Raw genomic sequence first — 13,765 nt, 5'->3', positions numbered from 1 at the left:
TGAAACAGCAGGCTCAAGTCATGCCGACGTGTTAAGCAAACGCTGTAACTGAAATACATCGCTTCAAGATCAAAACTCTGCGGAGGTAGGGGATAATAGATTCTCGCCATAATATTGTGCGCATCGTGTCGCCTATATTGACTGAATTCGATTTGTAATTAGAATATGAAGGGAGATATCAAGAGGAGAATAGTAGGTGTGACTTTCATTATACGCCTCGCTCTGGGACTTGGATTTGGACTTGGACTTCGCCCTGTGTAATCGACAACGGAAACATGGGGTAAGTCAAGGGTGTGATGTTTCCTTTCCGGACTCAGCAAAAAAAAGCTATCCCCCGTCTTTGGCCGCGCAGGACACCCAAGCCACGTAACTCCGCCAAATGCTAGAAAATGTGCCTCTCATTTCAAACAACCATAAGCCTTGCTGGCCCCTCGATTTGGGTCTGTTTCCTTCTGTGTGAATCGCTAAGTGAAAGAGAAACGAATGAAAGAGGGAAAGGGAGACAGAAAAAGAAAGAAAGAGAAAGAGAGAGAAAGAGAGATAGAGAGAGAGAAGGTGGGGGGAGAAGACTTGAGCCAAACGAGAGAGAGAGAAGATTTGAGCCAACAAGAGACGCAACTGCATTGCTGCCTTTTGAGTAACGTCACCACATATCGTCGTCATCGTGATGACGATGTTCTGAATCATTGCCTTGATATTGATAGTAATCCTTGACACTATGACTGTAGCCTTCATCGTTGTCGTAGTCGTACCCATCGTGATTGTCGTTTCTATGCTCGTCTTCGTATATCTGAGCCTCATCAATATAGTCGGCTTGACCGTCAACGCCAGACTCCGCATACTGAACAGCAGCCTGAGATGTTCATTAGCCACATCTGACATAGGCAATCATGCCGAGCGGTCAAGCACAGCGACACGATCGAAACTCACTCTGTGATAGTCAAAATTGTACTGCTCCAGACTGTTATCCTCACCCTCCTCTTCCATTTGCTGTCGGTCAATGTATTCTTGTTCTTGCCGCTTCCGTCGAGCTTCCTCCTCTAATCTCTTTTGCTGAGGCGAAGTAGGCACATTCATCTGAGGATGCATGGCCTGCACAATTGCTAGATAGCTGTACATGAAATTGCTCAGCAGGACCTGACTGAGAAGAGGTCGACGAGGATTGGCTAATTTGATGTGAGCCATCCTATATATAGCCCTCTCCTCTAGAAGCGGGAAACGAGTCCAATGATAGTCGACGTCCGGTCGCAGAGGCTTGTAGATGGGCTCCTCCGGGACTTGGAGGTGTTGCGTTTTCTTATTGGCTTTTTCTTTTTCTTCCTTCCGCTTGCTTCCGCCGAAGAGGGATGAGAAAATGCTCCCGTCCTTTTCCCGTTTAGATTCGCCTTTACGGTGGCTGTCCTTTTTCTTCTCATCCAAGAGCTTGCTGTCTACGTTGTCTCTGTCCAAAACAAGGCTTTCACGCCCCTTTACTGTCGTCCTGTCAATGGAGCTCTGGATGACGTCCAGCCTAGCATTATCGGAGGTTTTCTCGGCCAGAGCTTTGGCTTTGGCTCGTCTGCTTTCCTCCTTCTTTTTGTCTTTGTCATCTGTCACGCCCTTAAGCCACTTCCATGCACCCCCTGATTTGCTTGGTGCGTTTGTCGAATCGTCGTCTCGCTCCTTCCTTGACTTCTTCTCGGATTTTTTGTCATACTGAGTGAAAGCGGGTGTAGCCGTCAAATTATCCGTTCGCGATGCATTCCCACTTGAATGTGTCGAGGATGGGCTGAAGGAAGTATTGAAAGATTGTTGTTGCGAAGAGGGCAGTTGCGACTTGGACAAATTTTGCGCTTCTTGGCTCTTCTTGTGAACTGAATAATCACTAGACGCAGATGCTGAGTTTTTACTGCTTTGAGTAACGGAGGGTGCTGCAACTATGACTTCAGGTATTTTTGACGCAATTTCCGGCGCGGAAGGGCCGCTACTTTGTGAGGTTGACCTCTGGGGATAGGTCGTGGAATTCTCGTTGCTCTGGCCACCTTGGTCCTCGTCATGTAGGCTGGAGTCTTTAAGAAGCTTGGCTGGCGTGGCGTTTATCGTCCGGATCGACAATTGCTCTTGTACGGGGAGTGCATTATTATCGCCAGCCAATGCCGGTGATGGTTCTTGCGTGAAACTTGGTTGCCGTCTGCTAGATCGCGTCGGTCGTGAATAGTTCTCCGTTACAGGCTCGGATTGTACCCTGCTCAAAGAATAGCCTACTGGAGTTTCGCGGTCAGGTACAACAGCCGTGTCGGCTGATCGTCCCTGGTTTCTCTGCAGCATGCGCTTCGAAAAAGGAGCTCTATCACCGGCGCGTAAACTGCCGCCTTTACGATATGCGGTTCTTGTGGACCTCCTTAATCCCATTCCTGGGGCCATTGGAAGAATCGGCATGTCGTCAGAGTTGCCTTCCTCTCCTGCAGAAGAGACGCCTTGAGCCTCCTGTGCAAACTTCTGAACAGCTCGGCTCGGATCCTTTACCAAGTCGTCAAGGCTCAACTCCGGGCTGAGGGTCCCTCTGCTGGACCGTTTGCCCTCCAGTCGCTCAGCTCCATCGACATATCCTATAGCACCTTGACCGCCTGAATTGTCGATTTGTCGACAAAGCATAGACTTCCTGCGACGCAAAGAATCGGAATCACTACGGTTCGGTTCACTATCCGTCGACAAGGAGGATTCCCCTGACCTTCGCCTGATCGATTGCACGCGCTTCTCCAGAAAGGACTTGAACTCGCTGGGCGCTAGCTCGGGATGAACCCTCGCCGGAACCCAGAGCAGTCTTGACGGGTCGTTTTCGTCGTCATCTCCCGTGGGGGCGATAACAGGCATCGCTGAAAAACCCATCGGTGGCATGTCAGGATCAATGTTGTTGCCCACATCCATGGACATGCGTCGCAGAGCCTGAAGATTGCTCAGCTCCTGGGCGATGTCATTTGGGTTATCGATGTTGGTGAGAGGGAACTGAGAGCCGGACGCATCGGCTTGTACATCTCGAAGAGACAAGGTTGACGACCCTGGTGGAAGAGAGCCTCCTTCGAAGTGTCTACTCCGACGATTCGGTGACGGGAAGTGCATGGTTTGCGATTTCCTTATATTCAATCCATTTTCCTCGTAAATACTGTGTGATCCATAAGGCTCACCGGATAGGGAGCGAGTTAATGGCTTTTTGAGATCAAGATCCGCGACGTGCTGTTGTTGAAGAGATCGACATTGGGGTTGCTGATTTGAGCCATGTTGCGACGGTCCATGTATTTGCTCATGGTATGATGAACCGTCAATGAAACTCAGCCTCCGGCCGCTACCCTCGGATCCTGAATCATCTTCATCACCGTAGAGCGTCCCTATAGCCTCAGTAACATGATGGCTAGGATCCGAAATCGAAAGCTGACTTGAATGGCCGCGTCGACTGCTGAAACTTCCCGCGCTTTCGTCGCGGGATCGAGACGAGGCCTGGTCAAGAATTGCGTCAGTAATTGAGATGAGCAAGGGTTAAGGAGAACTCTGGGATTTGACGATGAGGGCATTTCGATATATTTCGGCAACCCAAGCCCCCCTCCCCCCCCTTCCACACGTGAAGGGTCCTTTGCTGACTTGAGGGTACTTACCATCATCAACAGCAACCGAGAGACTCCCGGAATCTCCTTCGGACCGCTTCTATACCCTCACTTGCTACCTATCTGGACGTCCAGAGACCGACGCGCAGGGTAGGGCAGGGTATGCGTATATCATCCGCCACAGCAAAATCAAATGGTCCCGTCAACTGCAGCCGTTGGCGATATCGGCTTGTCGACGGCAGGGCGGCGAAGAAAACGCCTCCTGCGCCCAAGCCTTTCTTCGGTCGTTTTTATGGTAGCATGAGGGACGCAGGGTCTTTGGGGAGATTGGTTGGTGATCCAAGTCGTGGGCAGGGAGGCGCGACGGTGGAGGCGACAATGGGGATGTTGCGCTGAGGAGAGAACTTATGGCGCCGCAAGCCTGGGGAAAAGAGGGCCGAAAAATGGGATCAAGTTCTCGGCAATAGGCGTGCAGTGAGATGCGGCGCGTACCGGTTGACTGGAAGTCCGTCTGTCTGTCTCGATTTGGACCTTGTTGATCGTGACCAAAGGGCGTGGGGAAAAGAAGTCGATTCCATGGGACGACTTGCAGTTGGCCAATAGGTACCTTAGGTACGGTACGAGCAGATAGCAAGGTTCTCCGTACCTAGGAGGTACGTAAGTTCTCAACAGGCTGCCTGCTCCGCCGCCTTGAACCCTTACCTCTTGTCCACTGAGCTTGCCTAGATCCTACTAACTTAGGTACCTAAGGTAGGTATCAGCCAGGCGGCAGGTTCCAACCTTAGGTACCTACCTACCTGTCGACTTCTTGTCAGCCTGTCGGCAGAGTACATAGTAGGAGGTACCTAATGCAGGAAGGCGGACCTCAAATCAAAGTTGCTCAGCCTTTCCAAGCCGCAGCCGCATCACGTGTCCCTTTCCGTCATGGTCGTCCTGGGTCCTGGAGAATTCGACGACGGGCTGCGGAAATTGTATCCCAGCATGCAGGCTGCCGCCGAGATGCGCCCTTTGCCCCACTGCAGCTCTCACCCTGTTCCCGTTCCCTGTACTCGATAGGTACAGTACCTCTAAACACGAGCAGAAGACTTGAAGACGTGTTCCGCAGCTCGTTTCGTTCCTAGCACCATCATTTCTACTTGTATTCCTTGGAAGCCGTATTCCATGCTTTGTCTGAATCCACGGAGCATGCAAAGAGGATATTTTGTTCGTCATACCTCTGGCGTGCTGTGGACTCGATCATGCTCCAGCCTCTTGTTTCCCGCTGGCTCTCATGATGCGCGATCCAATTGCGTTATCCTACCATGGACGACCAATCCAGCGCAACGCTGTCACATGTCTGCTACGGGAGCAAACCTCCAAAACAGATCACTGGTGGGTTAAGAAATCACCAAGATTGTCAATACGTGTCACCTGGACGGGCGGAGGGAGCTCCATTGCAAACCTGAAGATGCAACGGCCATTTGACATCATACTAGAGGCAAAGCCCGTATTAACTTCCTGTGAAAAAGCCCTCAAGCTACCTTAGGTACCTAAGGTACCTACTACCATGACACACCGTTACAAGGTAGGAACATAGAGCTGGCGGTAAGTACCTACCTAGGTAGGTACCTAGGTACCTAAGGTACCAGACTTGAGTGCCTCTACTCCGCACTGGCGCATAAGTCCACGCCGTCCCATAGAGTCATGGACCAGGCAGGGTAAGCACAAGCAGACACGCGCAGGCTGCGTGGTGAATACAATGTATGTACAATGTCAATACGGAGTACTTGCCTACCTCCTAACATTGATACAATCCAGCAAGCTGCACCCAGACCAGACCAGACCCTTCCAAGGCCCGCCAGTTGCTCTGTTGCGGCCCAACTGGCGCCACGTCCAGCATTTTACGTGCCACCTGCAATTGAGGCTTCGACGTCGTGCCTGAACTCACTGCGTCGCCCCCCCATCAGTTAGTGCTTCCAGCACCTTTGGGGACCTGTCGCCCTCACCAAGCTCACTTTGCATGTACCTAGAGAGTATCGATTGCCGTCAGCAGCTAATCCCAAAGTGGTAAAGTCTCGCCTTCCCTTTACGCTGAGAACCACGCTTCTCGTTTGACGCTGGGAAAATTATCCCCAGGTTTTGCTTGCTTGGAGCTCTGCAAATCACACCTCCTTTGACCGCGGCCCATCCGTCCTTCTCGCCGTCGCTGTATTGATACCCTTTCTCATCCATTCCTTAAACGATTCATTTCTCGCCTTTTCCTCCGACCGACTGCAAGACTTTGAGATAGCGAAATTCTTACTGGCTCGGAGCGCTTTCAATACATTGAAAGGATGGCTGCTGTGAGTTTGCTTTTCCAAACATGCTACCCCCCCCCCCCCCCCCCCCCCCCTTTGCTCCTTCCGGCGGCGCAGTGTCGGTTGTTGCGGACCTTTGACAGCTGGCCGAAGCTGTCAAACTCTCAACCGACCATCGAGTGACAAGCGCTCGAGGTTATGGTTTTTATCTCACCTTGTCTTGTTTGTCCTTCTTTCTCGCCCAGCCTCCACGCTTCTGCCTGTCTCTCCTTTCCCCATGTAGCTGCGAATTTGATCGTCAACCACGTATCGCAAATACATCATCACAACCACCACAGCTTTCCGCACCATGGCTACTCGGAACGCACCGGATAACCTTGATTTATCGCCTGTTGCAACGTTTTCTCGACGCTCTGCTGACGAGCTACAGTCCCGACCCTTTAATAACCAAGGCTATCTCCAAAACGGCGGCAGCGCTTTGCCTCCTGGAGCTGCACCCCTTCTACCGAACCAGGGACGGGTTATTCAGACCGGGCCGATTCGAGTTCTTTGCATTGCAGATGTTCGAGGTTGGTCGACCTGCGGATCTCGTGCAAGTCCAAACCCAGGCAAAACTGACAAACTATATGCTCACAGGAAATTTGAGATCGCTGAACGAGCTCGCCAAGCAAGCACGCGCTGACCACATCATCCACACTGGTGATTTTGGGTTTTACGACGAGACTTCGCTGGATCGTATCGCCGAAAAAACTCTCAAACATGTCGCACAGTATTCGCCCTTGATCCCCGACCCGGTGAAGAAGGCTATCCAACAGGGAGGAAATGGTCCTGTCAAGACCCGATTTCCCTCCAGTGACCTTCCTCTCTCCGAGCTTCCCCTGCTGCTAAGTGGTGAGGTGAAGCTTGATGTTCCAGTCTATACCGTTTGGGGTGCTTGCGAAGATGTCCGTGTATTGGAAAAGTTTCGATCCTCGGAGTATAAGGTGCCCAATCTGCATATCATTGACGAGGCCCGTTCGATGCTGCTGGAGATTGGTGGCGTGAAGCTCAGGCTCTTGGGACTCGGTGGCGCTGTGGTCATGCACAAGCTGTTCGACAACGGCGAGGGTCGAACCACTATTGCTGGCGGCCAGGGCACGATGTGGACGACTTTGCTACAAATGGGAGAGCTGGTAGACACCGCACACCGAGTCTACGACCCTACCGAAACCCGCATCTTCATCACACATGCCTCTCCTGCCCGAGAAGGCATTCTGAATCAACTGTCTGTTGCCTTGAAAGCAGACTTCTCCATCTCCGCTGGTCTGCATTTCCGATATGGTAGTTCATACAACGAGTTCAGCGTCAACCCGACTCTGGATCACTACCGTGGAAAGCTGGCTGCTTCCAAGGCTTCTTTCAATGATGTCTGGGAGACGGTGAAGGGGGAAGTTGAGCCAGCCATCGCGCAAAATGAAGCTCAGCAAAACCTGCTCAAGAACGCACTGCAAATTGTCGAAAAGATGCCAACTACCGCAGCCGGTGGTAATCCTTTTGGCGGCCCTGTCACCGGCCAAGCTGCTCTGGGTCAGGTCGACGAAAGTGCTTTCAAGAACATGTGGAACTTCAATCTTGCTGACGCTGCATTCGGCTACCTGGTTCTGGAAATTCAGGATGGCCGCATAGGCACCGAGATGCGTGCGCAGGGCTTCAATTTCTCGCACCGGGGTGCCAAGCAACAGCCAGGCTCTGCTCCTCCTTCTACTTCTACTACGGGTGCTAACCCCAGCACTCCTGCGCCTCTTACTACATCTACCCAACCTGCTGCTTCTACTGGCAGGCAAGCACCTCCAGCTCAGCAGCCCAAGGGAGCAGCTGCTACAACTCCTTCATCCGGGCCAGCCAAACCCGCCACACCGCAGCCAGCGCAGCCAGCGCAGCCAGCGCAGACGTCCAAATCCGTTCCGAGCAATAAAGACAGCGAAAAGTCCTCTCACGTCACAAATGGATCTACTAACGGCCCTGAACCGGCGTCTTCTCCTGCTCCTAAACCTTCTGCCTCCGACATTGTTGGTCTGTTCATAATGAATGTGAGCAGTGAAGAGCAGTGCCGCGATTTGTTTGATGAGGCAGACAGGAGCAAAATTGCGAAGATTGAGAAATGGGGCAATCAAAACAAGGTTGTCCATTTCAAGACGGCTGAGGATCGAGACATGGCCATGACTCGATTACCCGACGAAATAAAGACACGTACCCAAGAGGACCGATCGAGACCTCTTGTCAAAGTTTTTCAACATCGCGAGGGCAAGACTTTCAGCAACCGGGGCGGCGCAGGCACGTGGGGTGGTAATGCTCGCGGTGGTGCCACTGGCAGCGGATATGGCAACAGCGACTCCGAGAGCAACCGACGCGTTGGACGCGGTGGACGCGGTGGACGTGGCAGTGACCGAGGTCGCGGTGGGCGAGGACGCGGTGGCTTAAAAGGTGACGCTGGTGCTTCATCTCCAGCAGCAACCCCATCGACACCCGCGGAATAAGAAGCAGCGGAGGGGCATATTCTCAGTAACGACGTGATTCTGTCGTCGAGCATGCCACCACTTCTCGCCGCGTCATTGGAGTACCATGGCAAGTGAGCCATTGGCCTTTGGCCACGCAGCCTCTTTTCTAAGTGCATTTCATTTTAGTCTTGGAGCCAAGTTGAGTCAAGGAGAGAGAAAAGTGCCGCGTCATTAGGGGAAAAGGGGGGGGGGGGGGGGGCGGGGGGGAGGCCGTGTCTGGATTGTGGTTCTTTGTACGTGTACTTAATGAGATATTAGGCCGGCTGGGACTTTTATTCTGTCTCGCATCTTGGCCCCGTATGTTCTATTTCAATTGATTTTGTTTGGGGTTTAGCATACACGGTTTTGTGACGCACATGTCGGCGGGTGCAGCTGTCTGTGAGACGGGGCTGACATCCGTGAGCTGATCCAACGAGGTGCAGCCCAAAGAATAGATGGAGCAACGTGCTGATCGTCTGAAATGTATGCCGTGACTGAGCAGACTTTTTGTCTGTACAGTAAGCTACCTACCTACCTAGGTACCTATTATACGCAGGCTTTCCCTTCAGCTAGAGTGGCTTGATACCTTTGTGGATAGCGGCTATTCCGCCTGTCAAATTCTCGTAACCTTTTCCCGACACGGCGAAACCAGCTTGAATGATCAAATCCCTGAAAGCCTCTTGGCTAGGGAACCTCTCGATGCTTTCCACCAGGTATTGATAACTGTCCCTATCGGCAGCAACCAACTGACCGATCAACGGGATAGCACTGAAAGACCATTGCTTATATATCGCGTTGAAGATGGGATATTTGTCAACCTTGGAGAATTCCATACAGGCGAAAACACCACCTGGTTTCAGAACGCGATGGGCCTCTCTCAACGCCGCTGGAATGTTGGAGAAGTTCCGAATACCGAAGGAAACTGTATAAAGGTCAAGAGAGTCATCCTTGATGTCGGACGGAAGCATTTCGGCATTGGCTTCAAGAAAGGAGAGGGAGGATTGAAACGCAGCTGGAAGAGATAGCGAGCGTTGTTTGCCGACGGCGAGCATGTCTGGGTTGATGTCGGATACAGTGACGTGGATGTTTGGGTTGGCGTGGTGGACATTGGCGTGGTGGACCATGCGGAAAGCAATATCGCCGGTGCCTCCGGCTACGTCGAGGATACTTTGCGGTTGGCCAAGCGGTGTTGTTGCCCCAGGGTTGAGAGACGAGACAAAGTAATCCCTTGATCAACATCGTAAAACTGCGTTAGGGATCCGTGACCTTGCTCGCTTAGCATTCTGGGCACTGGCAGGGGAAACTCACTTCCACAGCCGGTGAATGCCCAATGACATGAAATCATTCATTTTGTCGTACGACTCGGCCACACCAGAGAACACCTCTGCCACGCGCGCTTGCTTTTCTCGTTCTGTCATTGTTTTGTACCCAAAATGCGTTTCATGGTCAGCTGTTGGGGTCTGCTGGGGGTCTCTTGGATGCTGCGTTTGCGACTGCAGGCGCGAGTAGTTGGTGCAAAAGAAGCGCAAGTTTCCCAGATTGGCATGTCTGGACGGCCCTTTTGATATTCTCGCGCATGATTGCAAGGCTTTGCCGGCTACCATTATGGAACGAAGGGCGACTTTGATATCGGCAGATTACAGTATGCGGAAGAGGAAGGCAATTCTGAAGGCGACGAAGCGGCGCCAAAAAAAAAAAAAAAAAAGACAAAGTTGAGGTATGTACCTCCTGGCAGGTACCACGTACGTATTAGACCTGTCGAGCAAGAGGGAATGATGTCAATATGCAAATCCGTCAAGCGTTGCAAAGAGTAGACCAGGAAAGCTGCCTGGGCCTTTGTAGCATGCACACGCTTGGAGTCTTGGCAATTCTCTCCCTTTTTCCGTTGGGATAATTTTGACTAAGCAGTATCACCGGTTGTCGTATCGTTTCGATTGTCTCGTGCTCGTGCTTCGGCAACTTTCCTTCTGTAAGCTAACCCTGCATCAACAAATTCGTCAATCTTCAACCTGAACCACCAACCGACAATGCCCAAGAAAGCACCGATGCCGAGAATGAGCAAGGCAATGCTACTTGCTGGTGATAGCATGCTGGTTGTTTCCGAGACAGGCTCTGGTAAACGGCGCAGCTTTACTGGGTCGGGTCCTCTTGGGTTGTAACTCCGGTCAAGATGTAAAAGGTCCGCGAATGCCTCAGCAGCCAAGAACTTCTTACAAGATACGTGGCGCGTTGTTTGATATGTTGACTGTCTATACACTTAGTGAATCACTGGCCGACAATTGTTTAATCACGCAAACACCGTCGCAGCGCAGCGCTGGCAACTGTTGCCAGCTGAGCCAGCTTGCCAGCTCCAGCTCTGCCAGTCGTGCCAAGTGGTGGTGGTGGTGGTGCTTGTCATATTGAGCCGAAACATTTGATCGCACCAGACCTGGACTTTTTTGTTTGCTACCAGACCTCTTAACTTAGGTACCTGGGAGGGGAAGGTAGGTACCTCCTATCTACAGTACCTCCTGTATGAAGCCTGTCTTATTCATGTCGTCCTTAATCGGACATTTTCCATATAAATGACATTGGCCGCTAACCTACCTAAGTACCTTCTGGGAGGAGATTTGTGTCGCACCAAAAGTGTGACGCCACACAATATCTGACTGTATTGGGTATTATATATACTGCGATAATATGAGGTACCTAAGATACCTTAGGTAAGGTAAAGGTAGGTCCTATGTACTGTACCTGTTTGGTACGCAAGGTCATTACCACATGGCACCAGCCTGGCCCTTCCCACGCGGGTTCTGTCGGCTCAGCAGTCTGAACACCTTCATCCGCCCTGAGCCGTCAACAACCCTTCCTTTCCCATGGGTCGCCAACTGCCATCCTGCAACCCATCACTCGGAATTTTCCCCCTCAAGTCCATCTTCACCCCTCTTGGGTGTATTCTCTCGCCTGAAATTGATCGAATCTCTGCATTGTACAATTGCATTGTCTCACATAGTAGAATGAAGTTTCGAGCCATTCGAAGTCTCCCTTTCCAAAGGGCAGCAAAATCGACCCAAAACACAGCATCTTTCTGCGCGACCATACGAGCCGCGAGTAGCATCTCCCAAAGACCAAATTCCGATTACGTCTCCTTCCCTGGTGCTTTGAAGAGCGCCTTTACCAGCTCGCTCAACTTTGAGCACCCCGAATCATACACTGCCCTACCAACGTACAGAGTTGTTGACCAGAACGGTACTGTGGTCGACCAATCCTTTACGCCTGATATCTCAGATGAGACGATAGTCAAACTGTACAAGGATATGCTATACATATCAATCATGGACCTGATTATGTATGACGCTCAGCGACAAGGCCGTTTGAGCTTCTACATGGTGAGCGCCGGTGAAGAAGCTGTCAGTGTAGGAAGCTCAAGTGTTCTGGATCCCGAAGACCCTGTCTATTGCCAATACAGAGAACAAGGATTTTTCAAAGAAAGGGGGATGACGACCAAGGAATTCATGTCACAGCTTTTCGCCAACAAGAATGACCCAGGCAAGGGTAGGAACATGCCCGTTCACTATGGCAGCAAGAGGCTGAATATTGTAAGAGCATCATTTTCTAGTAGACGCGCTGGAAACTGCCTCGAAATCATTACTTCACGGTTGACTGACTGAATCGGGGACCCTTTAGCACACCGTCTCTTCACCATTGGCGACGCAAATTCCTCAGGCGTCCGGTGCTGGATACGCTCTCAGAATGCAGAAATTGCAAGACCCAACCTCCAAGGCCAAGGTAGCTGCATGTTTCTTCGGCGAAGGGGCCGCGAGTGAGGGAGACTTCCATGCCGCCATGAACATTGCAGCTACTCGGTCGTGTCCCGTCATTTTCATTTGTCGTAACAACGGTTATGCCATTTCTACTCCCACTCTGGACCAGTACCGTGGCGACGGCATTGCGAGCCGGGGTATCGGATACGGAATTGACACGATTCGGATTGATGGCAATGACATCTGGGCTGTTCGAGAGTCGGTGAAGAAAGCTAGGGACATGGCCCTCCAAGACGGGGGCAAGCCCGTTCTGATTGAATGCATGACGTACCGGGTCTCACACCACAGCACTTCGGACGACTCGTTTGCCTACCGCGCCCGTGTGGAAGTGGAGGACTGGAAGAGAAGAGATAACCCTATCATCAGGTTCAGAAAATGGATGGAGGCCAAAGGATGCTGGGATGAAGTCAAGGAGAAAGAGGCTAGAGACAGTTTGCGCAAGGAGATTTTAAAGGGCTTCTCCGAAGCGGAGAAGGAGAAAAAACCTGCTCTGCGGTCCATGTTTGAGGACGTTTACGAAGAACTGACACCCGACTTGAAGGCGCAGATTACCGATCTTCGCGAGATGTTGGACAAGTATCCTGAGGAGTATGACTTTTCTGAATATGAGGGTGGAAAGGAATCCCTTAAACCGTGAGGTAACCTGTAGTCCTCCTCGTCATATAATGAAGAATGGCACAACCAGCGATATGAAGACCCGGGGACTCTGGGGATTTGAGAGAAAAATCTTTGCGGACTGCTCCTAGGGAGGACTGCTTCCAGGACCCTTTTTTTTTTTTTTTTTTTTTTTTTTTTTTTGGAAAAGCCAATTCGAAATACAATTTGCGGACTTGTTCCAACCAAAGGGACGCAGACTAATGATGAATGCTGCGCAAATCTGCCTTGAGCAACGTTCTCCGTAAGGCAGGAATCAGGGAAAGATTTACACGACGGCACGGCAAGATTGCGCTTTCAAGGTCGATATCAATGCCATATTATGCCCGTCGCCGGCTGCCATGAACCATCAGTCTCCATCGGGTCAATACGTGTATATATTGAGCCTTTTGATACTTGTCCAAGGCCTGTACATTGCCCAGATGTAGGGAAATACAAGTCTCAACCTAGGCCAACGGCAGGTATTAGTCAGCTTAGGAACTACAGTAGTCACCCAGTGGGCCGATTTGATTTTCGGTCCTGAAGGAGACAGACATGGGCCGCAATAATTTATGCTCACCCAGGCGCCCTAGGAAAAAAAAAAAGAAAAAAAAAATGGATGTCGGGTTCCGCCTGTAGCATTGGAATCTGTTATTTTGATAGAATTCAAGTTTATAGCTGGCTCGTTTTAGCTTCGAATCTACACAATTAGTCGCTGCGAGTGTTTCGCAAGTTCTGTACCGGGCGCAACAGCCCCACACTCTCCCGCCACCACCCACTTAGGTACCTAACCTACGTGCTTCGGCAGCTTATCTTCGGGTAACCTTTCACGGTGCTTTAGAAGGATGGATTTTTACTGTCCAGTTTCGGAGTGGAATAGTGGACAGCACTGTGCACGGCCTTTTTCGGGCATTCGCAGACTCGCAGTGCTGGCTGGCAGCCAGCCCAGGTCACTCACT

The 13,765-nt window shown here is 51.3% G+C and overlaps 4 protein-coding genes across 4 annotated transcripts; 2 read left to right on the top strand and 2 right to left on the bottom strand.

Moving 5' to 3' along the window:
- Positions 1–643: 643 nt before the first annotated feature.
- UV8b_00663 (uncharacterized protein) lies at positions 644–3,099 on the bottom strand (the record flags this gene model as incomplete). The annotated part of the gene is made up of 2 exons (XM_043138161.1): positions 644–853; positions 931–3,099. The coding sequence occupies 2 exons, from the start codon at positions 3,097–3,099 to the stop codon at positions 644–646; spliced, it is 2,379 nt and encodes a 792-aa protein (XP_042994095.1).
- A 2,791-nt stretch (positions 3,100–5,890) lies between these two features.
- Positions 5,891–8,370, top strand: UV8b_00662 (uncharacterized protein; the record flags this gene model as incomplete). The annotated part of the gene is made up of 3 exons (XM_043138160.1): positions 5,891–5,899; positions 6,285–6,423; positions 6,491–8,370. The coding sequence occupies 3 exons, from the start codon at positions 5,891–5,893 to the stop codon at positions 8,368–8,370; spliced, it is 2,028 nt and encodes a 675-aa protein (XP_042994094.1).
- A 569-nt stretch (positions 8,371–8,939) lies between these two features.
- On the bottom strand, positions 8,940–9,974 carry UV8b_00661 (uncharacterized protein; the record flags this gene model as incomplete). The annotated part of the gene is made up of 2 exons (XM_043138159.1): positions 8,940–9,597; positions 9,679–9,974. The coding sequence occupies 2 exons, from the start codon at positions 9,972–9,974 to the stop codon at positions 8,940–8,942; spliced, it is 954 nt and encodes a 317-aa protein (XP_042994093.1).
- A 1,392-nt stretch (positions 9,975–11,366) lies between these two features.
- Positions 11,367–12,810, top strand: UV8b_00660 (uncharacterized protein; the record flags this gene model as incomplete). Its single annotated transcript, XM_043138158.1, has 2 exons — positions 11,367–11,948; positions 12,037–12,810. The coding sequence occupies 2 exons, from the start codon at positions 11,367–11,369 to the stop codon at positions 12,808–12,810; spliced, it is 1,356 nt and encodes a 451-aa protein (XP_042994092.1).
- Between the last annotated feature and the right edge of the window lie 955 nt (positions 12,811–13,765).

This window comes from Ustilaginoidea virens, chromosome 1, assembly GCF_000687475.1.
Source record: "Ustilaginoidea virens chromosome 1, complete sequence".
In the NCBI taxonomy this organism is placed as follows: Eukaryota; Fungi; Ascomycota; class Sordariomycetes; order Hypocreales; family Clavicipitaceae; genus Ustilaginoidea; species Ustilaginoidea virens.
This window is presented reverse-complemented; position numbering and strand designations above follow the sequence as displayed.